Here is a 27,610-nt window from a genome sequence, read left to right on the forward strand (position 1 = left end):
GTAAATATTGTAAATACTGTATATGTGTACATATCCATTGCATTCCATTGTAGATTGTAATTTGGCTTGTAAATATAGCTCCATTTACTTCCAAACTGAGCTAGTCTGATGACATTAATGTTGGGGGGTAATTTTCAACCCAGCATAAATGTTCACTTAATTATTTCTCACTTGTCTGTTGCAATTAACTGAAACAAAATGTCTATTATCCCCTTACTTCATCTGTGCTCTTCCACTTTGTAGCTGCCTTGGCAGCCTGCACCTTTCCAATCTGCCTTGCTTTGTTACTTTTGTAGTTAATGCTTTTAAGTAAATAGATGTGGGCTGGTGAAATATTTATGCTTCAGCTTTCAGTTTTGGCTTAAAGAAGGGTAACTTATCCTGATTAAATGTCGAAGGATAACAAATAGAGACATTCCAAGCTTCTAGAGTGCCAAGTACTTCTCTGCACGTCTTTGGTACAACTATCCACTGTCTTGATCCTGCATTTCCTCTTAGCTGGGATGATCTGTATAACCCAGTGAACTGCAGGGAGGGAGGGAAGACTCAAACCCCTTCCTTGCCGTGTCACAGAAGAGGCAGATAGAGAAGCTCTTGTTTCCTGACCTGGATGGACTCCCTGGCATGTGTGCTGGCTGCTAATATTTGGTTAGTTCTCCTTCAGGGAAAACAATCTGCGTCAAACTGAGAGCTGCTTTGATGCATCTGTATAAGACAAAGCTGTGTGTCCAGCAGAATAGAGCCTGTTGTCTTCTATAAAGCTGGAAGAGGATTGATGGTGCTGAGCTGGTGCTGCCCCTGAGTTGGATGAAACAATTGACAGAACATCCCAGACTTTCAAAATGCAGAAGTGTCACTGTTTGCATCTTTCTTCTGTGCCTGCGCTGGCACAAGTCCCTCTGCCCCAGGTGAGAGGCTCAGCCAACACATGGTCCTGAGTCTATTTGTAACAGATCTTTGGTTTTGGCCAGTCTGCTAACTCAGGCACAGGGCCCTGAGTTAAGTCATCACACCAACATATTAGGAGTCTGCCTCCGGGAGTGTTTTGTGCTTTGCTTCTTCCCAAAGCCACATGAGAATATTCTTTGTGCATCTGCAAAGCACCACAAAAGGGCCAGATGGGGGAATGGAGGAGGGAACTGTAGGATACGATAGAATTTTGGTAAATATATCTCAGGGAGGAGAAATAAAATAAGTTGCAGTGGATTTTTGAATCCTAAATTCTGGAAATGAGGCTAAAATACTTGAATGTAAGAAAGTTCTATAAGTTGAGCTATGCAAAGTGAAGTAAATTTCTACTTGTCTTGTAGTAAGGGTAGATAATTAAAGCCCTAGGCCTGTAACTCCTGCCAGCTCTGAAATGCTCATGTAATTTTATCATGTTCTGGGACAAAGAGAGCTTTTCTTCTCTGTTTTGCTGAAGCCAGGCAGCAAACAACTTTTTTTTTTTTTTTTCACCTTCTCATTCAGACCTTGCTTGAAAAGAGTCAGCTCTCTTCCTTTCTAGTCTCTGAGGGTCAAAGTCTTTGATCCCTGCCAGCATCTTTTTCTGGTCTCTTTATCTCATTTTAAGGCAGATTTTATTACACGCTGCTGTCCTTCCCAGAGCCCTGGCAGATACTGTGATGCAGACAGGCAGGGAGACCAGATCGATAGGAGAAAAACATGATGAGGAACTTAAAGGCTCAGGGGAAGCAACAAGGGACATGACCTCGTTCCCTCTTTGTCTGCCACACATTTCAGACTGGAATAGTTCAGCCCCCCTGTGAAGAAGGACAATGGATAAGCAAAATTGTGTTTTCTGTAGGGTCCTTTTTCTATGCCTAATGGCTTTTAGAAGTTTGAGGGAAGATGAATATGTGTGTTTTGGTCTGGGGGGGTTGTTTTTTGTTTGCTTGCTTGTTTGTTGTTTTTGTGTTTGGTTTGAGGGGGGTTTTTGTTGGTTGGGGTTTTTTTTGGGGGGTGGGGTGGGAGTGTTTTTCTGTTTACTCCAGATATGGTAGCGTGAAATCCGTGTTCTTTAATTCTGCAGTACCCAGCTGTGGATGTTTTGGTTGCTTTCCGGCGATACCAATTCCAGTTAGTGCACAGTGTTGACCATATAGGGTAAGGCTCACTGAATTCATCCTTGCATGCCAAAGGAGAGGGAAAGCAAACCTGAACCCATATGGTGAGCACAGTGCTGGCTGTCATCTGGATTCCTGCTGACTGCATTATTCTGCTCCTGGGCATCCATTTAAAGATACATAGTCTCAGTGTACTTCTGCTTGGAGCCTGTCTGTAATCCTTGAAGGCAGAAGCAACTGCTTTAGTCTGGAATGTGTTCAGACTTGGGCATATCAGTCACCATGCATGAAACAAGTAGCTGCAGGGCCCAGCATGAAAATCTACCTCAAAGCTTTAGCACAGAACACACTGGAGGAAAAAGCTTCCTGTAACAATGTCTTGCAGCCTATGCTGGAGTGGAAATGTCACTGTAAAACAGTCAGGAAATGCAGCAGCAATTAATTAGTCAGGAAAAGAACTCTGTTTTCATCTTAGCAAGGAATCATCTTGCATCTCCTCAACTTGCCAACCAGCAGGGAGAAGAGCGATTTCCAGTTCTGAAATACCTGGCAAAGCTCTGGGCTGTCCATATGGTGTAGTTCTGGGAGTGGGGAGGGTTAGGCTTTTGCTGAGGCTCTGTTTGAATGGGATGGAAATTGGAAATGTCTTCCTAGCTGAGAAGAGTTCATTGCCTGCCTGTCTGCTGTTTTCACTCAGACTGACAGGTTGGAAGGTTCCCAGGAAGGCAGCGCTGCAGGCCTCGACAGCAGATGTGAGAAGCAGTGCACACAAGATGCTCTGCTGTTGGCAGAAGCTAGGTTTTCAGTGGTCGTAGTTGCATCCAAAGAGCAAGGAAGGACAAGGAATCAAAGGGTTTTGATTGTCTCTTTTTGGCTATCTGGTCACAATAGCTTTTTGACAAGCTTGCTTTTTGCTTGCTTGTAACAGAGATCTCTTTAATTTTCCCTCTCTCACTGCTGAGAGCATACACACTTCATTAGCTCTGACTGGAAGTGAAACCTAGCATAGATCCGTCCTGAAGGAAGAGACACTGCACATACTGTGGTGAAAAAACAAGTTGTTTTTTTGGGTGGTGTTTTTTGGTTGTGTTTTGTTTTGTGTTTTTTTTTTTGTTGTTTTTTTTGGAGAGAAGAGTTGAGAAGAATCTTTGCTAGGAGAGACATAAATTAAAGCTAAGATCTTATGCAAGCCACAATAACACCAAAATGTGCCTTTGTGGATCTTGCATACTCACAACCAGGTGGTCCCTTTCTGTGGATCTTGCTGTATTTCAGCCTTTCTGGCTCCAGCACTTTAGTTCAGTGTCGCTGGTTGATGAAGACTCTTCAACTTGCTATTATAAAGTTAACTTCAGATGGCTGAGGGGCAGAGGAATGTACAGACTTAAGTTTTCCTCCTTCCTTCTGGGCACATTTGTCTCTTCCTGTCTTTTCTGCTCTGTTCATTTGCCTTCAGTGTGTTTGGGACATCCAAGCTCCACCCTCTCATTTGGCAGCATGTGTATTCCCAGGCTGGCTGACATGCTGACTGAACACACCTGCCTACAACATGTGTTCCTAATAAAAACCTTAATCAGATAAGTCTGCAGCCTGGAGGAAGCTGGTAGTGAACAAGCAGGGAAACAGCAGCAGAGGCTAAAGCCCAAGAAAATTCTTGAGGGAATTAGAGCAATAGCTTAGTGTCATTTTACATCACTGATGTTTCCCCTCCTCTTCTACATCCCCTACATAACTTGCAAAGATCTAATGATTATTTCTAATTCCCTGGGACAGGAGAGCTGAGAAACCTCTTTCCTACTGCAATCAGCAACCAAAGTGGCACTTTGAGCAAGAGGGGAGATGACCTCCAGATTCTTGGCCTCTGAAGTTTTCCATTGTATGTTAACTGCTGCTAAACTTGGTGATGTTTGGGGGCCTGACACATCTTCATCAAGGATGCAGTCAGAAGGGTGTTTCTTGGAGCCTGCTCATCCCACACCCTAGCAGACTCTTCCAGTGAAAAGAACTGGAGAATAGCAGCAGCATTTCACCTCTAAATCTGTAATTAATTTGTAATTCATGCAGAAGGTGAGTCACAGAGGAGTTAATTTCAATTCTGAGGTAACATGTTTAATTACAGTTTAGGTCAGCCTGCATAAACATGGAATTGATGTTTATGTTGAATGTCTTTTCTCTCCTTGCCACTGCAACTTTCCTGTTCCGGGTAGGTCACAAGATGAGAAAAACGCCTTTGAATAAAAAAATGCCAGGAAATAATTCTTTCATTGGTGAAACTCACAGAAAGAATGAATGGATTCTAAAGCCAAGAAAAGAAGTAAACTTTGAATACTAAGCAGGTGATTTTGAAAGAAACCCAGGAGAAAGAAAATTCTTCACTCCAGTGGAGCTGGAATTAGAGGTTTAGGGAGGTTCACTTAATTCACTAGACGTTGGTTTCTTTTTTGAATGCAAAAGCTCACCTTAGCCACAAGGAAACACCATATGAGGTGAGAGGAATGGTGGTTGAGGATTATGAGGCATTAATTTGAGACAAACCAAACTTCCCAAGTCAGTCTTGGTGCTTCTGAACCATGAATGATTGTCAGAGGTTTTAGAGGTAGTTATGACCATAGCTGATGGTCATTCATGCACTCATGCATTCATACACACCCGCAGACTGGGCAGGTAAGGCATTATCATTGATTATCCTATCAGGAACCCCCCAGCAGATACCACATAAGGTTTGTGTACATGTTCTAGAGTACAAGAGTGGATGGATTTATTTAGGATTGCCATTGTACATGGCTGTTAACCCAAAGTTCTTCCTCTGAGGTGCAACAGAAAATCTGGGGAAACAGAAAAACCTTCCTTTGGAGCCAGACCAGGGATTCGAGGTGCGTCTTTCCTGCTTGGATATTTGTGTGTATGTAAATTGCATGGTTAGACTTTGTCTTGTAAAATGTAAAAGGAAGGCTGAATCTTCAGAGTGTGAAAATGCTGGAGCGAGTACAGAGAATGTGTGTGAGCACACACAAACTTGATCTTAGGACAAGGACAAACGCTCTCATGTTGGAGGCTGGTGTGTGCAGGCAGGTGTTAGGCATCTCCTTGAATGCTGGGACTTTAGGCTGAAGCACTCTGGTTTTCCCAAGAGTGTATCTTAGTGCTGACCATGGTTAGCTGCCACAGCCCAGCTGATTAGGACTAATTGCTAGTTTGGCAGCTAAGTCTACTCATGATGTAAGCCAATAACTCACTCAAAATGTAAGCTGGCCTCAGGTCCAGGGCTTGCTCTCCTGGCCACCAAATCTGCCCCAAGCCACACAAAGGAAACCCCACCTCCCAGGTTCTATGTTAGCACAATACAAGAAACAGACAAGAAGAAAAACCTCTAATTATTTTTTGCTTTTACTTCGCCTTGGTTGTTCGGTGTGGGTTTTTTGTTTGGTTTGTTTTGGGGTTGTTTGTTTGGTTTTTTTTTTTTTTTTGCCTCTACTAAGAATTGGTTCTACTCAGAGCAATTCTAAAAGTCAATAGGTAGAATTAGACTGGCCCTTGTGTGTGGCCTCTTGGTCAGCATCACACCCAGAAGGATTGTTTTATTTTATTTTCCTGCATGAACTCTACTGTAGCTCATAGAAACTGAGTATGAAGCAGCCCTGGCTTAAAAAAAATGGAGAGCAGGAGAAAGAGGTACCTCTCTTCCATTGGTGTCTTGGGATGTGCTTCCATCAGGCTCACTCAGGAGGAAAGGAGAGATCTGACTCTTCTTTCAGATGATTAGAGAAAAATGTAAAGGAAATAGAAGGTTTAGTGATGCTACAAAACCATTCCACTTCCTTCCAACAAGTTGTATTTGTCAGGGAGAACTGGAGGAATCATGAATGCCTGAGCTCCTCAGTAGAAATCTCATTATCCTGCCTTTTGTTTTCTGCTATGATGTATTTTTCTGTCACATTAAAAATAAATGGGCTCTCCTGTTTCAAGCCCTGACATGCATCATTGTGTCTTCCCTTCCAGTGAGCCACTGTGTGTTACATTCTAACTCTTGTTCAAAGGAGTTGAGTTCACAGAGGGAAACAATTACTCCTCACAATAACTTTACTAGCACAGCTAGTATCACCCAAGATCTCGCTAAGTGGGGTGTTATGTAAAGATTTAAAGTGAAGGATGGAGAAGATGTTTGATTAACAGGAAGAAAACAAAGCAAAATAAAACCCTGCTGGAGCTAGAATGGTTCACTCCCCTACTACCAGAAGTTTCTCTATTCAGGCTGAGTTAACAACTTGCTCCTGATGCTGAAGGAGGCAGTTCTGATGCTTTAGAGCTTCTACAAACTGCCAATTAAGGACAGACCCACTAGGCTATTTAAATTGCTGCTTTAATGCTCGCTCTGATTTTGTGCTCTAAAGACTGCTCTGAGTAATGGGATAACAGGTCTTCTGAGAAGCAGTTGGGGGAAAAGGGGTGTTTAGCCTGGAGAAAAGGCGGCTCAAGGGAGACCTTCTGCTCTCTACAACTCCCTGAAAAAAGAAACTGTAGTGAGGTAGTCTTCTCCCTAGTAACAAGTGACAGGATGAGAGGATATGGCCTCAAGTCACACTAGGTTCCTTTTCAGAGTTTTTTGATCTCCAAGCCTAAGTTACTAAAGATTTCAGTGTCACTGAACATTGCTGTCAGTACTTCATCATTTTTATGGTTAACTAAATTTCAGCTGCATAGAAACTACTTGTGTGGCTCCTGCACCAGAGCAGCTTCATTTCCTCTGCATACTCCTTATCACAGGAATACAGAGCTGATGAGTTCCTGTTCCTGGAACGTTGACTGAAACCTACGCCTGTATGTAGCTGTCTGTCTAAAGTGTTACATGGGGCACTCTCCTACATCCTCATAACTCCTTGCAGAGAGTAAACTTCACGTGGTAGTTTCAATGTCAATAAAGCCAGCTCATGTTCTTTCCAATCACTGTAGCACACCAAGCTGCTACTTTGGCAGCTTTTAGGGTTGAGCTTTGAGTTTGCTCCTGGCAGTGTCTTCCCTTAAACCCACACTTCCACTCCCTACTTTGCAGTAAACAGGACTTGGCTCCACCATGACAGTGATGCTGCCAAGCTGGGAGGAAATACTGGTTGTTGAAGTTGTGCTAAGTAGGTTTTGATCAGCTTCATAAAAGTGATGCTAAAATGATTATTCTCTCTGTTTTCCAGCTGGTGGGCTTCGTCTATGCCTGTTATGTTGTCAGTGTTTTTACAGAAGAAGAAGACAGCTGTAAGTATTTATCAACAGATCACTTGGTAAAGGGTTTACTAAACTTGATTTCTCTCTTAGATGTTTGTCAGTCAAGACTGAGATGCCATCAGACTTCTTTCCATTCCTGTGCTATGGCACTATCTAGCTTCCAAGGATCAGTTATTTTCACTGTTTTTTCCCCATGCCACTGTATGTTTGGACACTAGGAAGAAGTTCTTTACTATGAGGGTGGTGAGACATGGGTTGCCTAGAGAAGTTGTGGACACCTCATACCTGAAAGTGACCAGGCTGGATGAGGCATTGAGCAATCTGGTCAAGTGGGACATGCCCTACCCATGGAACTAGATGATCTTTAAGGTCCCTTCCAACTCAAGCCATTCTATGATTCTATGTTAGATGCTGTTATTCTGCTATGCTTTCAACACTTGGTCTTGGCTTCTCACTCAGACTGAGCTTTAGAGAAACTGGGCAGCATCTTCTGTTTTTAAGCTTATATAGCTTAAAAATAATGGTACTAAAATACTACCATGACAATAAAGCCCAGTACTCAAGCAGGCCACCTGCTGAGCATAATATGTCCCAAGCTGGGATGAAGCAGAGCATGAAATTTCTTGCCAAAGACCAACCTGGCCACTTAACATGCAAGCAGAGGAAGCACTGTACTTGAATTACAAGGAGGGGAAAGAGTTGGTTCCCTCCAGTTTGGTGTACAAATTCCGTAAGTGTCGTGCATGCACTATGATATGTCAGGGAAAAGGAAAGACTCAGAGGAATTATTTGGCTCTGTGGGATCTATGATGATATCCATAACCTGGTCCTGGGGTACTTTGCCCTTCTAAAACTTACTTTGGGAATAATTTTACAATGGGTTCAAATAAATGTGAAGTCTCATTTCTCTGGCAATGCGTTGGGTCCAAGTAAGGATCTCATCCAATGGCTTAAAATCCAAATATCCCTTCTTTAAGACATTCATTAGGTTTGTGAAAGTAGCTTTGTTGTTTTAAAGAGCTGCTGATGTTAGCTGAAAAACAACAGCTTTGATCAGAATGTTGGAAGTATGTGAAGAATGTTGATTTCATATGAGGGAGATGAGTTGCTTATCTGCCTTGTCTTCTTGTTGTTCTGTTCTTTCCTGTCCAGCTGAACTCATTCTGCTGGCTTTCGTGATCGTGTGTTTAGAGCTTGGCAGTGCACTTAGCAAAGGTGTCTCTTTATAAATAGTTGGGTTTTTTAAATTACCCAATAGCTATTAACTAAGCAACTTGAGTTCTGAGCCCCTTTTGAATATTGTAAAGCAGTAACTTGAGCTCATGCTTGGAGAAGAGATACATTAGGAGAGGCAACCATATCAAAGGCAGTGTTATCTAGAAACACAGAGCTGTTCATTTCATATTGTTGTTTTTTGGGTTTGCAGGTTTTTGGTTTATTTTCCCCCCCTTCCACTAACAAATTCCTTTTCCCTTCCAGTTTCCCAGCTTCGAGTTAAAATGCCAGCTTGTATAATTAACACTGACAAACCATCAATATTTCACACTCACAGTGGTAGATCCTTCCAATGACCTGAACAAATTTGAGCTGCGTTTTAATTTTCTCTTCCATTTGTGGTTTCCTTTAAATGTTGCTTTGATATGCAACATGAAGTAATTAAGTGCTGAAACACATTAACCAGGAAGCTCATGCTAACGTGATTTTCATGAGAAAACACAGCAGTAGGAATCTACTAATGCTGAATTGTGGACAAGAGTATTTCAGGTGTGCTAATGCTCTCTAATATGTTAGAACAATGAATCAGAGTTAAGATTTTTTTTTATTTCTTTGTAAGTGAAGTGGATTTTGAGTGGTAACATGGTTGGATGTTCAGGTGATAGGACTTTCTTGTGAGGGGGTTGTTCAGGCTGGAGAAAAGACAGACATCACTACAAAAAAGACATTGAGGTGCTGGAGCAGGTCCAGAGAAGGGCAATGAGGCTGAGGAAGGGCCTAGAGAACAGGGTCGGGGAGGAGCAGGTGAAGGACCTGGGGGTGTTCAGCCTGGAGCAAAGGAGGCTGAGGGGAGACCTTCTGGCTCTCTACAGCTTCCTGAAAAGAGGCTGGAGCCAGGTGGGGGTTGGTTTCCCAAGGAGTAAGCAATAGAGCAAGAGGCAATGGCCTCAAGTTGACCCAGGGGAGGCTTAGGTTGGACATGAAGAACAATTTCTACACTGACAAGGATGGCAAGGCCTGCAACAGGCTGCCCTGGAGAGATTTAAAAGATGTGTAGGTGTGATGCTGAAAGACATGGTTTGGCAGCTGGGTTAATGATTGGATTTGCTCTTAAAGGTCTTTTCCAGACTAAACAATTCTCTGATTTTTGTTTAGTATGAGACAGTTACTGAAAACTGCAAATCTTTAAAGTTTCCTAATTTAGACATTCCACAACTGAGATAATACAGTTAGTATCTGGTTTTAAAACTGCAGCTTGCCTTGGTTTTCAAATACTCATTTTCAAAAGTGACTGAGAAAAGGTCAAGTCTCATTAGAACTGCTGGGAATTATCCCCCCAGTTAACTTAGAACCTCTACAGATTTTACCCATTAATTGACAGTTGTTCCAAAATCACAGTATCAGCATGAAGCTATAAATCAAGATGGATTTTGTGAGAATATGTTGTTCATGGGTTTCTAAATATAATTTAAGAGTTTTTTTTTCACCCACTTTTAATCTAATTAGTAATTTTTTTCCTTATTGTTTTTTCACTAAAAACCTTTTCACCAAAAGCCTTTAACTAAAGCTTAAATTAATAGTGCCACCTTCAGGAAAGCAAAATTAATCAGCATTTATATAGTTAATAACTCCCCAGTTACTTTTAAATGGCATTTGAATGGGATGCCTTTCATATCTCCAAACAAAATGCAGTCACTTGGCACCAAAAAGAGGTCTAAAAGCTGGATTTATTTGAAAGGTTTTTGCAAGGTCAGTCCCAAATCACACCACATCACACTCCTGCTGACCTGGTTATCTTGACCAGCTCCAGAATATAGACTTGGCCTAATTTCAGGGGAACTAAGAGAGACTTGGAAAATTCTCCTCTGGTTGCTAAGGGAATTGTCACTTAAAACTTTCCTTGTTTAGTTCCACTGCCCTTCTGTGAGCATTGGAAAAGGGAAGCGTTGTTCTAATTCCTATACAATTAAAAGGAACCAAGGCAGCAGAGGGGACGTGAAAAATACCGGAGCTGAAGATAATGAGGTATCTGCACTTTTCCAAAGCTGCTGCTGTCTGTCTTGCAGGAAAGACAAGTGGGGCACAAAAATTCTCGCTTCACTCTCTAACCTTCATGGGAATTGCTGTGCTGCCAACTCCTCTGCTGGCATTCACTCAGAAGCTGTTCCCCAGCTTCCTTCCTTCAGCCATGGATGAACAGCCAAGGCTTTGGCACCTCACTTCTCATGTGAAGTCACAGCATGGCAGCAACAGCCCAGGAGGCTGAGGGAGGGCTCCTCCTGTTTCTGGAGTCTTTTGTTAACTGGGTCTCCTCTTTGGCACACTTGGCCATCCCAGGAGATCTTGGAAAAAGAGGGCTGCACAGGCAGAGATCTCCCTCAGGCAATCCATACCTGGAAAACAATTTTTCTGTTCTCTCACTGATTTTTGTGTTATGCCATGACATGCACCAACTCTTTCTTTCAATTCCTTTCAACTTTCTGGCCATGTTTATTTGTTTATTTGAGTTTTGATTTTTTTCAGTTGATTTCATTGGTGGATTTGATCCATTTCCTCTCTACCATGTCAATGAAAAACCCACCAACCTTTTGTTCAAGCAGACATACCTGTAAGTATCACCTCCTGTGCTAAGAGGCTGTATGTGCCTCAGACTTTGATGGCTGAAGAGTGCCACAGGTTTGAGTTTTTCCCTCCTTGCAGGTTGATTTCTCCAGCAGGCTTTTCAGGTATGAAAGGAATGAAGAAGTGGACACCACAAGGGGTGAAACTGCCTCGGCTCACCCCCAGGTTGCAGGGTGAAGCTGATGTTGCCATACTTGGTTGATGGCTGTGCTGCTCGATAGGAAGCAGTGGGGTCAGCTGTAGCATGTAACTGCAAACATACTGCTGGATGCCTTTTCCTTGAAGAAAGAAAAGAGAGGCTTTGCAGCAGTGAGTGGTGCTCAAGCAGGTAAAGGCAGGAGCCATGAGGAAGGAAGAATCAGCCTCAGTAGATGCTGAGTAAGCCACAGTAGTAGCAGAATATGATTCTTGTTCTCAAGGTTAAGTTGTGGCCTGTTAGGCAAAGCCTCAATGAAAGATCTTTTGCTAGGGTAAAATTTCTGCATTGTCTGGTTATTTAAGCTGTATCTTAGCTCTGTGGACAGACAGTCCTAACAGAACTCTGACCTGAATTCATGCAGTTTTGATTACTGGCCCTTTGTCATCCTCCAATAATCTTCTCATGGTAGTACCATTAAATTTGACTATCCTGGGTACAGGGTCTTCCTGTAGCTGTTGGTACATCTAGGGAAGCTGCCAGGTATAGAGCTAACACACCAGTGAATTAAACTAAGCATTAGGTGGTTTGTTGACAGGGTGGTGCAGGTTTGTTCTTAAAGTTTACATTCTGTTGCCTACGAGAACAGGGGCTGCTATGTGTGGAGCAGCCCAAGAATTCAGCTGAGAGCAGGGAGCAGAAAGCAGCTCCTCTCTGACCACTGAGATCCATTGTTGAGTTCTAGCTTGAATCCTTTCACACTGCTGAAGGCACAAGATCACACTTTCACGTTGCCCACTTAGAAGCTGGTTTTTATTGACATTCTCAAACCACAAATGCCAGTGTTATCTGTTTAAAGCAGCAATAAGACCTGCATTTTGGATACTCTTTAAATCAAGCTGCAAGACAATTCAACATGCAGATTTTTTTTTTTAAGCAGCTGCTGAGAAGTTGGGTTTGGAGAATGAAGTTAGCAGAGTCCTGCCAAAAAGAAGATGTGAGGATGCTGGAAGAAAAGTGGGGCTGAGAGAGGAAAAACTCTCCCCAAACTGATTTTTGGAGGTGCCCCTCTAGTGTAGCATGGACTCACAACTGCCTTCATCGCTATAACTCAGGAGAATGAGTACTTTTTGCAAAGCACTTAAATTCCCCATAACTTTGGGGGCTCTACAGCATTATTAGAAGGGATGCTACAGGAGATTAAATATTGATTTCCCTCTCATTTTGTCATGGTGGGATGGAATTTTCCATAGTCTACAGAAGCTGTTGGGAGTTTTAAGCAGCTCCCTGATTTACCGGCCTGGTGCAGCAGCATGAGGAAATGTCACACTTCTACAGACTGGGCTTGAAATGACAAATTCTGTTTGGGAAAGAAGCTAGTACTTATACATGAAGTTTTCTCTTCAGAAAGATACTGTAATATGAACAGAAACCAGCCATGTAAAGTTCCTTTACCAGGGTTTAAGATGCTAAGGTACTGCGGAAGAACACAGACAATTTTGTTGCTCTTCAGTCCCATTCTTCAGACCATCACTTAACTATTGATAGCTCCTGCCAGCACAATATAGCTAACAGGAGGTGAAAAACAGCTGCTGAGCAGTGGATAAGATAGATTTCACAGCAACCACCAAATAGCAATTTTGGTTTATTTATTTCAGCCTAGGTCCTGCCTTTCTTTCACTTGTATGAATGGGAGTGAGAAGAGGAACAGATATTTGATTCTTAACTAACTGCCAGGGAGTTTTGCAGTCTGGGGCACTGAGTGCCAGATGCCCTTGTCTTGCTGTGAAAAATAATTTCATGACAATAGAGAAAGTATTTTCTGATTTTGTATCTTGTTCAAGAAGATACAAAACAAGAAACACACTCAACTCCTTTCAGGTTTGCATTTCTGGAACAGCTAGGAATATGGGTTTTCTGGTTTTAACTCCTTCTTGTTGAAGGAAACGCTGAACCAAACCTAATCTACAGCTCCTGATTTCGAGCTAACTCCAACTCCACTCTCAGCTACTCTCCTGATAATGTCCTTGCTCTGTTGCCACAACTCTAACAAGATTGCTTTCCTTCATTCCTTAATGGAATTATCCCATTCACTTCAATTTTATCTTTTCTTTTCTGATGAGATCACACTCTTTTCTTTCCTCCCAATGTGCCCTTTCATTGTCCTGGCTTGCATTTTTCCCAGCCTCTCTTCATCTCTCCAAATTGATGATTTTTCATAGAGCTGAGACCCCACGGAATAATGACACTGCCAAAGAGTGATGAGCATAGCTTAAGTCCAAGTCCAACTGCAAAACACCCAGCCTATGAGTTCAGTAACTTCTAGACCTGCTGTCACAGTTCAAAGACATTAAAGGGAAATGCTATGTTTTCAGCAGCCTCCTTCAATGGCTATCAGCTGTTAAATTCAGTATTCAAACTGTACTCCCCATTCCTGGCCTTCAGTGCACTGTAAAATATTCTGCAATACTTTTACCTTCTACTGGGAGGAGAAAAGCATTTCGCCAAACTATGATTGATCATAGTTACTTCCAGACCACAATCCAGTTCTCTCTCAGCATTGTCATGGTAATCTACCGACCTCCTGGCCTTCAGTTACAGAAAACCTCACAGATCAGCCAGTCAGATGTTATTTTTCTTCAAGAAAAAGCCAACAGCAGCAAAAATAAATAAATAAATAACACAATCAACCAACAGTTTTGTAGTGTTGCCTATAAAAGCATGATTTAAGTGTGCTTCATCTTAATTAGCATCTCCACCACTCTCACAGCAGCACTGATACTCTATAAATACACTTATTTCTATTTCAGTTCCACAGCTGCTTCTGTTCTACATTTCAGTGACTCCAGGGGGGATTTAGTTTTGATAGTTCCTGTTTCAAGTCACAGACTTAAGTAAAAGAGATTCAAATTATCATGGGAAAAAAAAGTGTTCTAGCAGTTGTACTATGCACTGGAATTACCTTTAGTCTCACTGCTGCTCAAGACACTGCACTGATTATTTAATGGCAATGTATTAAGGTGCTTGATAGAAGGTGTGTTAAAATCTTCAGTGCAGGAGTTTCTGGGTCAGAGTTCTTAGCCAAAGGATAATAAATCGCTTATTGAAACCAAAGGTGTTCTCCTGAGGCCGAAAGAGAAGGTTTCAGTGAGTTTTCAGGAAGGAAGGGCTGAGCTCTTACCCCTCCCTTATCTTAAGCTCAAATTCAGGCTCTGCCTGCTTGCAGCACAGGTCAGGACATCAGCTCTGGGTTGCTTTTTGTCTCATTCTCTTCAAGTAACAGAATCCTCATCATCTGAGGCAAAGAAGCATTCTTGCCTTAGTAACTGTGAAACAGTTGACACAGACACAGATTTGAAGTCTGACTAAAGTTGTTATTTCCAAGTACCCTGCAATACCTGCTGAGATAGGAGGAGGCACACCTCATCACCATCATTTGTCAGCACTTCCTGCTTGCTGTCTGTTGGTGTCTTTTGCCATCGTTGTCTGTATTTGTTTCAGAAAGCAGCACTGTACAATCTCAATTACACAGCAGAAGAGTCTCAAAGCATGACTGTGTATGTGATCTAGTGCTAGATGAGGAACCTGAAGGATGACAGGAGGTAGCCTCTATCTAAGAGGTAGAAGGATAAGCAATAGATCTTCCTGCCTTTCAATACTGTATTTGTAACACCAAGCAGTGAATTGCACAGTTGTGAAGCTCCAGTCTGTACTCATCACAATCTGCCCTCCCTCCCCCCCTCCCCAAGTACTACATTAATGGTTTAAGAGCTTTAGTTTGATTTTAGTTGTGCAACCATATCTCTCTTTCCTCAGGTCTACCAGTGGCACGGGCCAAATGGTAACACTGGGTGTGACTTTGATCAGATGTAGACCTCAGTATTGACAGGGTAGCAACAGGAGATATTGGTTAATTGAACAATCCAAAGCTTCAGTGGTGATTGCTCACTGTAATACTCCCTAATTGAGTCTTTTGTGGTGCACTCTGTAATGCCAGGGGCATGAGACAGCTGTGAGCATGCAGCCTTAAAGAGTTAGACCCCATAACAGTCAGAGGTGTTCTTCAGTAGATCAACTGATGGGTACAAGCACGCAGATAACATTCTTCAATTAAAAAAAAATCAAAATCCAGAATAAAGCACTGGAGGAGGGAGTGCTTTGGGATTGTTTTTTCCCCCTACCCCCTCCAAATTTTAATGGCCAGGACACTTCAAAGGAAACTTCTAGTTAAAAAAGGGGGGGGGGAAATCCTATTTTTATGTCCTCAAAGCAAACACAGAACAAAATGCTTCTGCTTTTCTTTCTAGGTAGACTTTTCCCCAAACAAACAATTTGCTGAATATCAACAACGTGAATTTGCAAAGTGTTTTGATCAAACAGAAGCTGCATGTTTAAGAGGTGATGCTTCAGCTGAAAAACATTCATTCATCTTTCCTGATGGCTACAGAAGTAGATCTGCTTTTACTGCTGCATCTACACAAAAAAGCTCATCACTGCAGTTTCAAGAAGCTGCTTTATTCTAATAGAGATGACCCCTAGGCTTTTTAAATTCCTATCCAAGTTTTATGCAGCTCCAGATGCTGAGGACACATAGATCTAACACTTTAGTTCATATCTATTTCTTAGTCTAACTGCAGCATATTCAGGTCTGATATAGACCTGAAAACTACTTAACCACGTCACCTTCAAGCTCTCAATCCTGTTCCTCATCTGTAGTCAGTCAAAAACCCAAAAGAAGGGAAAAACACCCAACAAACCACCACAAAACAATCTTGTCCTCATTATTGTCATACTATTTCTGTTACCTTCAGCATGGTACTTGCTCCACACTGATGCCCTGCCTTCACTTACCCCCCCCTGCTTACAGGTCTGCGTAAGTGAAGAAGAGCCAGAGGATGGGTAAACCGTGCACTCCACCATCAGAGATGCTGCAGGAAACAATCCCCTGTGGCCTGGATCTTTGACAGAGGAAATGCAGGATGGTGAATTCCATTCCATTTTTTGTTCCTTGTCCTCTTTTCAAATGTACTGAATGTACATTGAGGAGTGGCCATGCACTTGGTTTTTAATTCTCCAAGTGCCCTGATGAACCCCTCCTACCATAGTCTGGTGGTAGAGCCCAATAAATGGCACAGGTCTGGAGACCTCAGGAAGAACAAGTTCACCAAGAGCCTCTGAAGAGATACAGTTGAAGTTGGAGCTGCTTCCTTGTGCCATGGATCCATGGAGAAGGAAGCACTGCATAATAACCTGGGACATTTCATACACTTTATAGTTAGCTTCTTCCCCTTCTTTCCCTTGTTCTGAAAAGAGCCTAAAACCCCCTAACACAACTTCATCTCCTCCCCACCTGTGAGAACTAGTTGGGGGCTATTTACATTTTAGTTATTTAGGCTTGTTTTGCTTTTAAGTTATAGGTGAGAGCACTTCCCTTTCCCACCCCACCATGGATCACTTCCTCTTCTTCTTTAGACATGTCCTTAACAGTAGGCATTTGTTCTGGATTTCAGCATTCCATGATCCAACTCCTGTAATGCTGAACAGCTAAAGTAGCACAACCACCAAATCTTTACTCAGCATGGAGCGTAGCCCCATTTCAACATGCCAAGCCATTCTCAGAGCAGCTGTAGCTTACTCTGGGTTTGCCCATCTATATCAAGTTAATACTGGTGTAGCCATAATATACACAGCTGAAATCTGCTACAGGACACTGGCAAAGACCCTAGTTCTTCATGGATCATAGATGGTTTTGTACCTGCCTTCTTCACCAAGCAGCTGCAGTTATTCCAGGCACGAGCCTGGCAACATCCTGATGCGAGGGGATTTTGTGGTGATAAATTTGATGGGAGGGAATGGGCTTAAGGAAAGGGGGAATAAAAGTGTAATTAAATCGTACACATGAGCTGCGGCAATTAATTAAACAAGAAAATAAACAAAGACCAATGTCAGTTTTGTTGGCTGTGTCTCCCAGCATGTTGTGTCAAGCAGAGAAGAGCACTTGTCAGCCATCCCTGGCTGGTACGTTCCAAGTGCTGTTGTAATTCTTCATTGTCTTATTTTAATACAGGCTGGTAAAGATCATTTAAATAAATACAAGTGTGATGGCCAAGTAGCTTCAGAACTACCACTCTGTTATGATGAACTTAGGTAAATAAGTTTTAATAGAAGTAAAAACAAATGTTCAGATAAGCTTATAACATTTAATATCGATGACTGCCATTAATCATCCAAGAAAAAATCAGTCTGAGAAGAAAGAAAAGACAACAAGCTGCCAAGGATCTTATTCCTCAATTACCTCCTCTAGTTTTCATTAGCAGAGATACTCATCCTTCACGCTGACAACCCTTCCTCCTGGTCTGCTTGTGCCAGAACTACCCTGCGTAGTACCAGGTCATACAATGACCCCGTTCTGTGCGGGTGGGGACTCCCAGTCGGTTTCACCCCCACAGTGCTCTGAGTAAGGAGCAGCTGATGGATTTGCTCCTGTGAGTCTCCTATATCCTAGGTTCGGAGTGCCCTCTGCTGGGGACAGGCACCACTTGAGATTCTGCTAGTCGAAAACAACGTGTACCTGGTTCTGAAGGGACATCTGTTGGAGAAAGCCGGTTCCACCCTGCCAGTTTGCAAAGCGTTAATCAAAAGCAGCCCCACAAATAGCTGGTAGAGTTCCAGCCTTGTAGTCCTGTTGATGCTCAGAGCTAGGCTCCAGCCACCCTGAGCTAAACTTGGAGGAAATAAAACTGTCCCAACACAGAGCTGGTTTTGGTTTTCCCTCTCACACCAGTACACCTTACTGTAAGCTTTTGCTATTATTTAATCATAGAATCAAGAAGGTTGGAAGAGGCCTCCAGCCACACTCCTGGAATAGTCATGGAAGCTAATGACAAGAACCAGAAGGAAGAAATGCCCATCATAAGTGAAGATCAGGTTCGTGATCACCTGAAGAACCTGAAAGTGTTCAAGTCCATGGGACCCGATGGGATACACCCACGGGTACTAAGAGAACTGGCAGAGGAGGTTGCTAAACCCCTCTCTATTATATTCCAAAAGTCTTGGCAGTCTGGGGAAGTCCCCACTGACTGGAAAAGGGGAAACATTACTCCCAGTTTCAAAAAGGGGAAGAAGGAAAACCCAGGGAACTACAGGCCAGGCAGTCTCACCTCTGTGCCAGGTAAGATCATGGAGCACATTCTTCTGGAGGCACTACTGAGACAGAAGAATAGTGAAGAGGTGATTGGGTACAGTCAGCATGGGTTTACCAAGGGCAAATCCTGCCTGACAAGCCTGGTGGCCTTCTATGAACAGGTGACAACATTAATAGATGAGGGGAGAGCAACTGATGTCATTTACCTGGACCTGAGCAAAGCCTTCCACACTGTCCCACACCACCTCCTGGTCTCCAAACTGGTGACACATGGGTTTGATGGGTGGACCACGAGATGGATAAAGAACTGGCTTGATGGCTGCACCCAAAGAGTGGCTGTCAATGGCTCCATGTCCCAATGGAGGCCAGTGACAAGCGGAGACCCTCAGGGATCAGTCCTGGGACCAGTCTTGTTCAATATCTTTGTTGGTGACATGGACAGAGGCATTGAGTGCACCCTCAGCAAGTTTGCTGATGACACCAAGCTGTGTGGTGCAGCAGACAGGCTGGAGGGAAGGGATCCATCCAGAGGGACCTTGACAGGCTGGAGAGGTGGGCACAAGCCAACCTCATGAGGTTCAACAAGACACAGTGCAAGGTCCTTCATCTGGGTCGAGGCAATCCCAAGCACAAATCCAGTCTGAGCAGTGACTGGCTGGAAAGCAGCCCTGAGGAGAGGGACTTCAGGGTGCTGGTGGACGAGAAGCTCAACATGAGCTGTCAATGTGCACTTGCAGCCCAGAAAGCCAACCAGATCCTGGGCTGCATCAAGAGAAGTGTGGCCAGGAAGTCGAGGGAGGTGATTCTCCCCCTCTACTCAGCTCTGGTGAGACCCCACCTGGAGTACTGCGTCCAGTTCTGGAGCCCCTATTACAAGAGGGATATGGACATGCTGGAAGGTGTCCAGAGAAGGGCCACCAGGATGAGCAGAGGGCTGGAGCACCTCTCCTATGAGGAGAGACTGAAAGAGTTAGGGCTGTTCAGTCTGGAGAAGAGAAGGCTCCGAGGTGACCTTATTGTGGCCTTTCAATATCTGAAGGGGGCCTACAAGAAAGCTGGGGAGGGACTTTTTAGGATATCAGGTAGTGATAGGACTAGGGGGAATGGAATAAAGCTGGAAGTGGGGAGATTCAGGCTGGACCTGAGGAAGAAGTTCTTCACCATGAGAGTGGTGAGATCCTGAAATGGGTTGTCCAAGGAGGTGGTTGCGGCCCCATCCCTGGAGGTGTTTAAGGCCAGGCCAGGTGAGGCTCTGGCCAGCCTGATGTAGTGTGAGGTGTCCCTGCCCATGGCAGGGGGGTTGGAACTGGATGATCCTTGTGGTCCCTTCCAAGCCTGACTGATTTTATGATTCTATGATTGACCTCAAAGATCATCGAGTCCAACCTGTCACCCTACACCTCATGACTATCTAAACCATGCACCAAGTGCCACGTCCAATCCCCCCTTGAACACCTGCAGGGATGGTGACTCCACCACCTCCCTGGGCAGCCCATTCCAATGGCCAGCCACTCTCTCTGTGAAGAACTTTCTCCTCACCTCCAGCCTAAACCTCCCCCTGTGCAGCTTGAGACTATTTCCTCTTGTTCTGGTGCTGGTTGCCTGGGAGAAGAGACCAAACCCCTCCTGGCTACAACTTCCCTTCAGGTACCTGTAGACAGTAATAAGGTCTCCCCTGAGCGTCCTCTTCTCCAGGCTAAACAGTCCCAGCTCCCTCAGCTTCTCCTCATAGGGCTTGTGCTCAAGGCCTCTCACCAGCCTCGTTGCCCTGCAAAATAAAGCAAATGATGGCTCGAACCCAGACTCAATACCTAATCTGGCATGGTGATACAATTCTGTTCCCTAGGGAAGCTGCTGCCTGGCAAAGACCAATTCCTCCAAGAGCTAGAGAGTCTAAACAGATCAACTAGTTAATTAATCTTCTCTTTGCCAAAAGCTGCATTAATATTATCTTCTGCTGAAGGCAAGGATGAAGACATCTGCCCTCTCATGTGGCCCAGGGATAACCAACATGTTACTCAAGGCTGGAACCAAGCAGAAGCAACTCCAGAGCTACTGCTCTGTTTTCCCCAGATGTGTTTAAGAGCTATGTAGCAACACTCTTGAGTTCTGATGCAGAATTATTCCTCACTGACACAGCATCAAGTATTTGGCCCTTGTCTTCCTGCATCCTTACCCCCTCTTCAGTGGTTACGAGTATACAGGGCCCACATGCTGTCCCTGTGCTATTCCAAAGGAAGCTAATGGATGGTGAGAACAGTTGCTTCCCTCTCTCAGGCCCATGTAGTACTGATAGACAGAACCCTAAGTGACCTACAGCCTGATGCCAGCAACTAAGCACCCCCCAGTATCTGGGGTGTTCTATGGAGTTGCGGGGTCTCAGATTTTGGGGTCCCACAGGATTTGGGGGGGTCTCACTCTGGTTTTGGGTGCATGCCTGAGACCCCCACCCATGGCCTCCCTGGCTTTGAAATGAACCCTCCTGTATCTCCTCTATTATGTATAAAGTCTTTTAGAACACGACCTAAGTAGAGCTACATGGGGTATTTTTAGAATATGACCTAAGTAGAGCCACATGGGATTTTGAAATACAGATTATGTATCTATAAATAAAAAATAGTGGATTTTCTTTGGTGTGTTGTGTTTTTGTTTCAAATTTAAATGGAAAAAAGTGAACAAAGCCCAGCTGATCTGCGCCCCACGTATGCTGAGCGGCTGCGAGAGTCCTGAGGGACATGGAAGAGAGCCAGGGGCGGTGTCGGCTTGGAGCTGAGACGGCTGTGAGCGCCGCAGCAGGGCCGGCGGAGAGGCCAGGGGCCGCACCAGACTCTGTGCGTCCTGAGGCTCCCCGCGCGCCGCTGCTCTGCCCTGGGCTCGGGAGGTGTCGGTGCGAGAACCGGAACGGGCGCTCGGCTGCCGGGATAGCTGAACCCCAGCCTGGCGCCGCGGAGAGTGTGGTGGCCTCCCCACAGGGGTTTGGTGGAGCTGTGGGGGAAGAGCCTGGCTAGAGGTGTGAGAGGGAGCAGGGAGAGCTTGAGCATGGGGGACCTGAAGCGGCTTATAGAGGCTTTTTTCTTTCTTTTTTTTTAATTCTGAGGTACTCTCCTGTGTAGCTTAGAACATGCATAGGTGTAGATCTGTTTAATAGAGAGAGCAGCAGGGGTGGATGAAGGGTCTGTGAGGATCACACCTCAGGGGGGTGTGGAGGGGGCGGTGGAGGAGTCTGTGAGTACCTGAGGTTCTGGGCAGGTCCGCCTCATCTGCTCTGCTCCCCGAGGGGCAGGCATTCCTCCCGAGCTCCTCACAGGGCATCGGCACAGGAATTCGAACGGCCAGAGGCGCCTGGCTCTGGCAGGGACTAATCCCAGCCTGAGGCGCCGCTGATCTCGGTAGGCTTCGAAAGTCGCTCTGGAAGGGCATCTGTGGCGGAGCTCTGGCGCTTAGAGATCTGCCGGTGCCTCAGAGAGGGTTTGACGGATCTGTGAAGGGAAAGAGCCCAGGTGCGGGAGAGGGAACAGGGAGAGCTTGATCGGGGAGACCTGAAGAAGCTTAGAGGGACTTTTTTAAAAATGAAAATCTGAGGTACTCTCCTATGTAGCTTAAAACATATATTGCTATAGATGTATTCAATAGAATGAACATTAGGGGTGGCTGGAGGGTCTGAGTGTTACACTGGGGAGGCGGAGGAGTATGTGAGGGACGGAGGTGCTGGGCAGAGCCACCTTACCTCCCCCTCAAGAGGCGGCACGTGCCGCTTATCTCTCCGCCCTGGGCTACCCCCAGTGCGTCCCTGAGGAAATTCAGGGGAACAGATGCTGGGCGGCTCTGCTGGGAAGGCTGAATCCGAGGCTGAGGCTCCGGTAAATTGGGTGGGCTGCGAGGGTGGCTCTTGAAGTCGGGCGGGGGCAGCGCTGGGGCTGCTAGAGAGTTGGGCAGGCACCTCGGGGGTTTTGGCGGATTCATAAGGGGAACGCCGAGGTGCGTGAGAGGGACCTTGATCGGGGGAGAGCTGAAGCAACTGAAAAGGGGATTTTTTTCGGTAAATATCTCGAGGTGCTCTCATCCATAGCTTTGAAGGTGCACATATTTGTGTTGTTTTTTAATAAAAGAACATCAAGGGTGGCGGGGAGTGGGGGGATGTCTCTGAGCGTCACACCAGACATTGTGGCGGGGGGGGGGTGGGGGCTGTGAGTGCCCTGAGGGTCCCGGCGCGGCTGCCTTCCCGCCCTGCCGCGTCACGGAGGCCATCGCGTGCCGCTCCCTGCCTTGCCGCGGGCTCCTCAGGCGGTGTCCGTGCGGGAATTGGAACGGCCGGAGATGCATGGCTGTGGCAGGGAGGGTGGGCTGAAGCCCCACTGAATGGGGTGGGCTGCGAGGGTGGCTCTTGAAGTCGTGCGGGGGCAGAGCTGGGGCTGTTAGAGAGCTGGGCAGGCACCTCGGGGCTTCTGGCGGATTCGTGAGGGAAAACGGCTGAGGTGCGTGAGGGGGAACAGAGTGAGCTTGGCTGGGGGCAGAGCTGAAGCAGCTTAAAGGGGAGTTTTTAAAATAAATACCTGAGGTACTTTCACATATACCTTAGAACGTATGCACATCTATATTGTTTTTAATAATCTCAGGGGTGGCGGAGGCATCTGAGCGTCACAGTGCGGGGGGTGCTGTAAGCGCCCTGAGGGTCCCGGCGCCGCCGCTCCGCTCTTCCCGCCAGAAGGGGCGGCACGCGCCGCTGCCTCCGCCCCGCGCTCCTCAAGAGCTGTGGGAGCGGGAATGGGAAAGGACAGAGATCCCGGCTGTGCCGGGGGGGGAGGGCTGAAGCGCAGCCTGCAGCCCCGCTGAATTTGGTGGTCTTGGAGGGTTGTCCTAGGGCAGAGCTGGGGCTGCAAGAAGACTGGGCAGACACCTTGGCGGGATTTGTGAGGGTACAAGGGGAGCTTGATCCGGGGGGAGGTGAATCGACTCGGGGGAAATTTCTGTTTTATTAAAATCTGAGGTACTGTCCTGTATAGCTTAAAACTTTTTTTTCGTTGTGGGGTGTTTTTTTTTTTTTTTTTATATATAGAACAAATGTTTTGGAGGGAAAACTGAGAGATATAGGAACAGAGAAGTGACATTTTGGAGGAAAAAGCTGAGCAGATCTCTGGGGAAGAAACAAAACTGCAGGAAAACCTGACATAAATAAGAGGACACAAAGGTGATATTTTGGAGGGAAGTTTTTTTGTTTTTACAAGGGATAAATCAGAAGATTTTGGAGGAAAAAGCTGAGGTAATTAGGCAGGGGAAAGCTGCTACAGAGGGGAAAACTGAGGTAATCTATAGGGAAGACGGTGAAAATTTCAGTTGGAAAACCTGAGGTAAACAAGAGGACATAAAAGAGACATATGGGAGGAAAGACTTAAGGTAAATACCTATGAGACAAGATGCTGAAGTGAAAGGCAAAGGTAATGTGTAGGGGACCAAAATAAAGATTTTAGAGAGAAAATCAGAGCTTATTTAGGATGGAGAGCGATGACATGGAAAGGAAGAGCTCAAGAAAGATGGAGGGAAAAAAAAGGTTACGTTTCGGATGGGAAAAAATACGGTGGCTTGGGGTTGGCAGAGGGAACGCTATGCCTGGAATTGCAAAGAAAATCTGTAGAGCACAGGATGAAAATGTTGAAAATAAAAGCTGAGATAATACAAGGAGAGAAATTGTATTTTGAACAGAAAAGATAAATTAATGATTTAGGGGGAATGCTCCGTCTTTCCCTAGGGCGGGGAGGAATTGGCGCTACTGAGGCCTAACTGTGTCCTCCTTCTTTGGCAGCAGCTGGCACAGAAGGAAGAGGAGGCCTGCTGTGGAACTGCGAGGAAAGAGATGGCGAGAAGAGGAGCAGCATTGGGCTGGAGAACAGGACACGGGAAAGGCGCCCTGGGCAAAGAGACCTCCCTCTCAATTTGGCTGTGGTAACACAAGGTGTTTGCCAGCACCGTTAGGGTGCCCTGGCTGGCTTTGTGCTCGGCGACCTCCCTGTAAGCAGGGCTTGGTCCTTGCTTTTGGCGTTGTTGGCCTTTTGCCACGTTGCTCCTGTGGCTGCCTGGAGACTGCTGACCCTGTAAGGAGGGTGCCAGATGGCATCTCCACACCTGTGGCGAGAGAATGGAGCAGCCTGGACCCCAGCCCCCCCCTGTAAGCAGGGGAGGGCCCTTTAAACAGCCCCAGCAGTTTCTTGGCTGCTGGCGGCCTGGCCAGCGTGACCCCCTGTACTCGGGGCGTGTCACAACGTTTGCCCCTTGGCCACCTGTGAAGGCCCCTCTGCCTCCATGCATCCCTGGCAGGGCCAAGTCTGACACTCTGCTCTCCTGCTCTTGGGTAAGGATGGCTGCCCCACCAGTGGCTGCACAGAGCTTGCTAACCCTCTCCTGGGAAGGGCTGTGTGTGTGGCCCCTCTTGTCTCTGTGTGCCTGAGTCTGCTTGTCCTTTAGGTCCCTTTGAAAATGCTGCAGCTTAGCTTAGGCTTCCCAGGAGGGAAAGAGGGGCTCTGGGCAGTAAACAGGTCAGTCTCCTTGGAGGCCTCGAGTGGGGTTGGAGCTCGGCTTGCCCCTCCTTTTATTCAAAGGACACAGCAAAGCCACTTAGTTGTGTTGTGGCAAGGTGACCCACCTGTAGTTCAGGGCCTGGGTCTCTGCCTCCATGGCAGCCTGTTCTCTTAGCACCCTGTCTGTTTAACAGCCCTGTATTCAGGGCCTGTGTGAAGAGTTGTGGAGCCCTCTGTCCCCTTCTGTCTCTCTCTGTCCCCAGCAGCAGCCCAAGATCCCTGTAAGCAGGGCTGGGGAGACTGCTTTAGGCAGCTAACAGGAACAAACCTTCCCCGGCCCTTAGAGGCTTGAGGTCAGTTCCTGGGCTTCTGAAGAGGTGTGATGTGCTGCAGGCAGGAGGGCTGGCCCGTAAGTCAGGCGCAGGCCAGAGCCTGTGGCTCTCCGTGGGGCTTTTTGGGAGTGCCGGGCTGAGTGCCACCGCCCTGTAGGCAGGGCCATGTGTTGCCAGTGTTCGGCGGGAGGTTCAAGGAGGGACCTTTCCGAGGCATGGGGCCAGGGAGTGTGTGGGGATTAGTTTAGTGTTTTTTACACCCCCCCCCCCCCCATCTTCGGGGCTGGGGACACAGCCCCCCCAGCCTTTGGCCGTGAAGCTCCACTGCCTGGCTGCTGAGTCTTCTTCCTGTAGCTGCAGGGCCGAGACAAGCTCTCAACTCCCTGGGTGTCGACCCGCCCATAAGCGGGGTCGGGGTCCGAGTGCCTTTGTGCTAGCCGGCAGCCTGTGTGGGGTGCCCACCCCATTAGCAGGGTGTGGGTTAAGATGCCACTGAAGCAGAGAGAAGGAGCCTCCGTGGGCCTTTGGGACCAGGGCCGCCCTGTAAGTCAGGGCCCAGTCAGTGCCCTTGGCATCCCGGGCATTTTGCAATGCCAGCTGGGGCTCCAGCCCCCTGTAAGCAGGGTCGTGCAGCCTCTCTGGCCACTGCTTTGCATGCCCAGCTCCATTTTTCCAGTTTGCCCGCCTCGGTGCCCATCTCCAGTCCCCACCGGAAGTCTGCTGTATGCCGCATGGGTGAGTCACGCTGAAGTGGGAAGACTTTGCCGAGCTGGGGTGTCTGCAGGCAGGTAGCTGGCTGGGTGATGCCCTTGGGGAGCTCCCTGCGAGGCTGTAGGGATCCCTCTTTCCCTCAGGCGGGGAGCAATTGGCGCTACTGAGGCCTAACTGTGTCCACCTTCCTTGGCAGCAGCTGGCATGGAAGGAAGAGGAGGCCTGCTGTGGAACTTCGAGGCAAGAGACGGCGGGAAGAGGAGCAGCATTGGGCTGAAGAACAGGACACGGGAAAGGTGCCCTGGGCAAAGAGACTCTGGAGGCTCCTGGGCAGTAACAGAGCAGTCTCCTTGGACTCCTCGAGTGGGGTGGGAGCTTGGCTTGCCCCTCCTTTTATTCGAAGGACACAACAAAGCCTCTTAGTTGCATTGCGGCAAGATGACCCACCTTTAGTTCAGGGTCTGGATCTCTAACTTCATGGCAGCCTGTTCTCTTAGCACCCTGTGTCAAGGGAGCAGGTGCCTAGAACTGATGTGTATAATCTTTTGTGCATCTCATTCACATGTTTTTTGCATGTACAGCTCACCCAGAGTGAGGAAACTGTAGAACACTCTGCAAACAGCTGAGTGTTTTGTCTGTTTAACTGGCCAGGCAAAATGAGCTGAACTCCCATTCTGAAATAAGCCATTACTTGATCTAATTTGATTGTCATTTGCACTAATGCAAAAATAAAGAATCACCGTTCAGCTCCTACTGTGTCAGTTTAAAACACAACTTGCTGTGACCCAGCAGAGCTTTCCTGGAGTCAGGGTGAACACACCACATGTATAAGGGTGAATTTGTGTTCCTTGTCAACCTCTTTTGAGGGAGAGAAGAATTTTTGTTCTGCTACTCCTAGGTGATGCCATAACGCTTCTAAGAGGGGAAAAAAAGGTACAAGTGGTGGGAAAGGAGCATTTAGCAGAGACAGTAAATACTAGTTTTCAGTTAGTCCATGTGACAAGCAACGCAGGTGAGAGAACAGACTCGAACAAATCAAACTCTCCAAAGCTTGACATCGTGTTTTGGTAATGGAGAAACAGCTACTTGTCTTGCTAGAGCATCCTGGCTTGTTTCTAAGCTTAAGAATCTTTTGAGGACGTTCTTTACCATTTGTAACCCTCCTAAACACACAGGCGGGGAATTCTTTAGGGAACATTTCAGCGCATCACACACACAATACTTGTCTGTAAAACGTTGGCAGTGCTTCTATAATTTGAGTTTCGCATTTCTACTGGAGCTTGCAAAATGGTGACCCCTCAAGGGCACCCCTGTGTTCTTCATGGAGTGTTTTTGTTGTTGCAAACTTAGGAGAAATGTGGGGTTCAGGTGATGAAGTTACTCTCTTCAGAAGTGTCTGTTCAGCCATAGACTGATCTCAGAGGCATTTACAGCCATTTAATGCTGACTGCAGTTTCATGGCTGACTTTGCCTTTCAAATCCAGCCTCAAGCTGTACAGCAGAGAAGGGTTGTTAGTCTGTGGTAGGTGTTTAAGGTTGCTTTATTACAAAGTAGTGCTTGATTAGTGTTCATTTCTGTAAAAAAAGACTTACTTTATCTGCTTTTATTCTTCACATTAGGTATGTCTCCCCTTCATTCCCCTGACCTGATTACT

At 46.1% G+C, this 27,610-nt stretch overlaps 1 protein-coding gene across 5 annotated transcripts in view; it reads left to right on the plus strand.

The window, feature by feature from the left end:
- NKAIN4 (sodium/potassium transporting ATPase interacting 4) overlaps positions 1-17,255 on the plus strand; it is a 60,287-nt gene extending 43,032 nt beyond the window's left edge. Inside the window, exons 5-7 of one of the 5 annotated variants that reach the window (XM_054391931.1) lie at positions 7,253-7,313; positions 11,022-11,106; positions 15,564-17,255. In XM_054391931.1, coding sequence (XP_054247906.1) covers positions 7,253-7,313; positions 11,022-11,106; positions 15,564-15,567 — 150 coding nt within the window. In that variant the 3' untranslated portion in view covers positions 15,568-17,255. Of the gene's footprint in view, positions 1-7,252; positions 7,314-11,005; positions 11,107-11,198 lie in introns of those variants that run through there. The other 4 variants (XM_054391930.1, XM_054391929.1, XM_054391933.1 and 1 more) reach the window with 4 other exon arrangements.
- The last annotated feature ends 10,355 nt before the right edge of the window (positions 17,256-27,610 follow it).

The sequence above is a fragment of the Indicator indicator genome, chromosome 24 (genome assembly GCF_027791375.1).
Source record: "Indicator indicator isolate 239-I01 chromosome 24, UM_Iind_1.1, whole genome shotgun sequence".
NCBI classification, from domain to species: Eukaryota; Metazoa; Chordata; class Aves; order Piciformes; family Indicatoridae; genus Indicator; species Indicator indicator.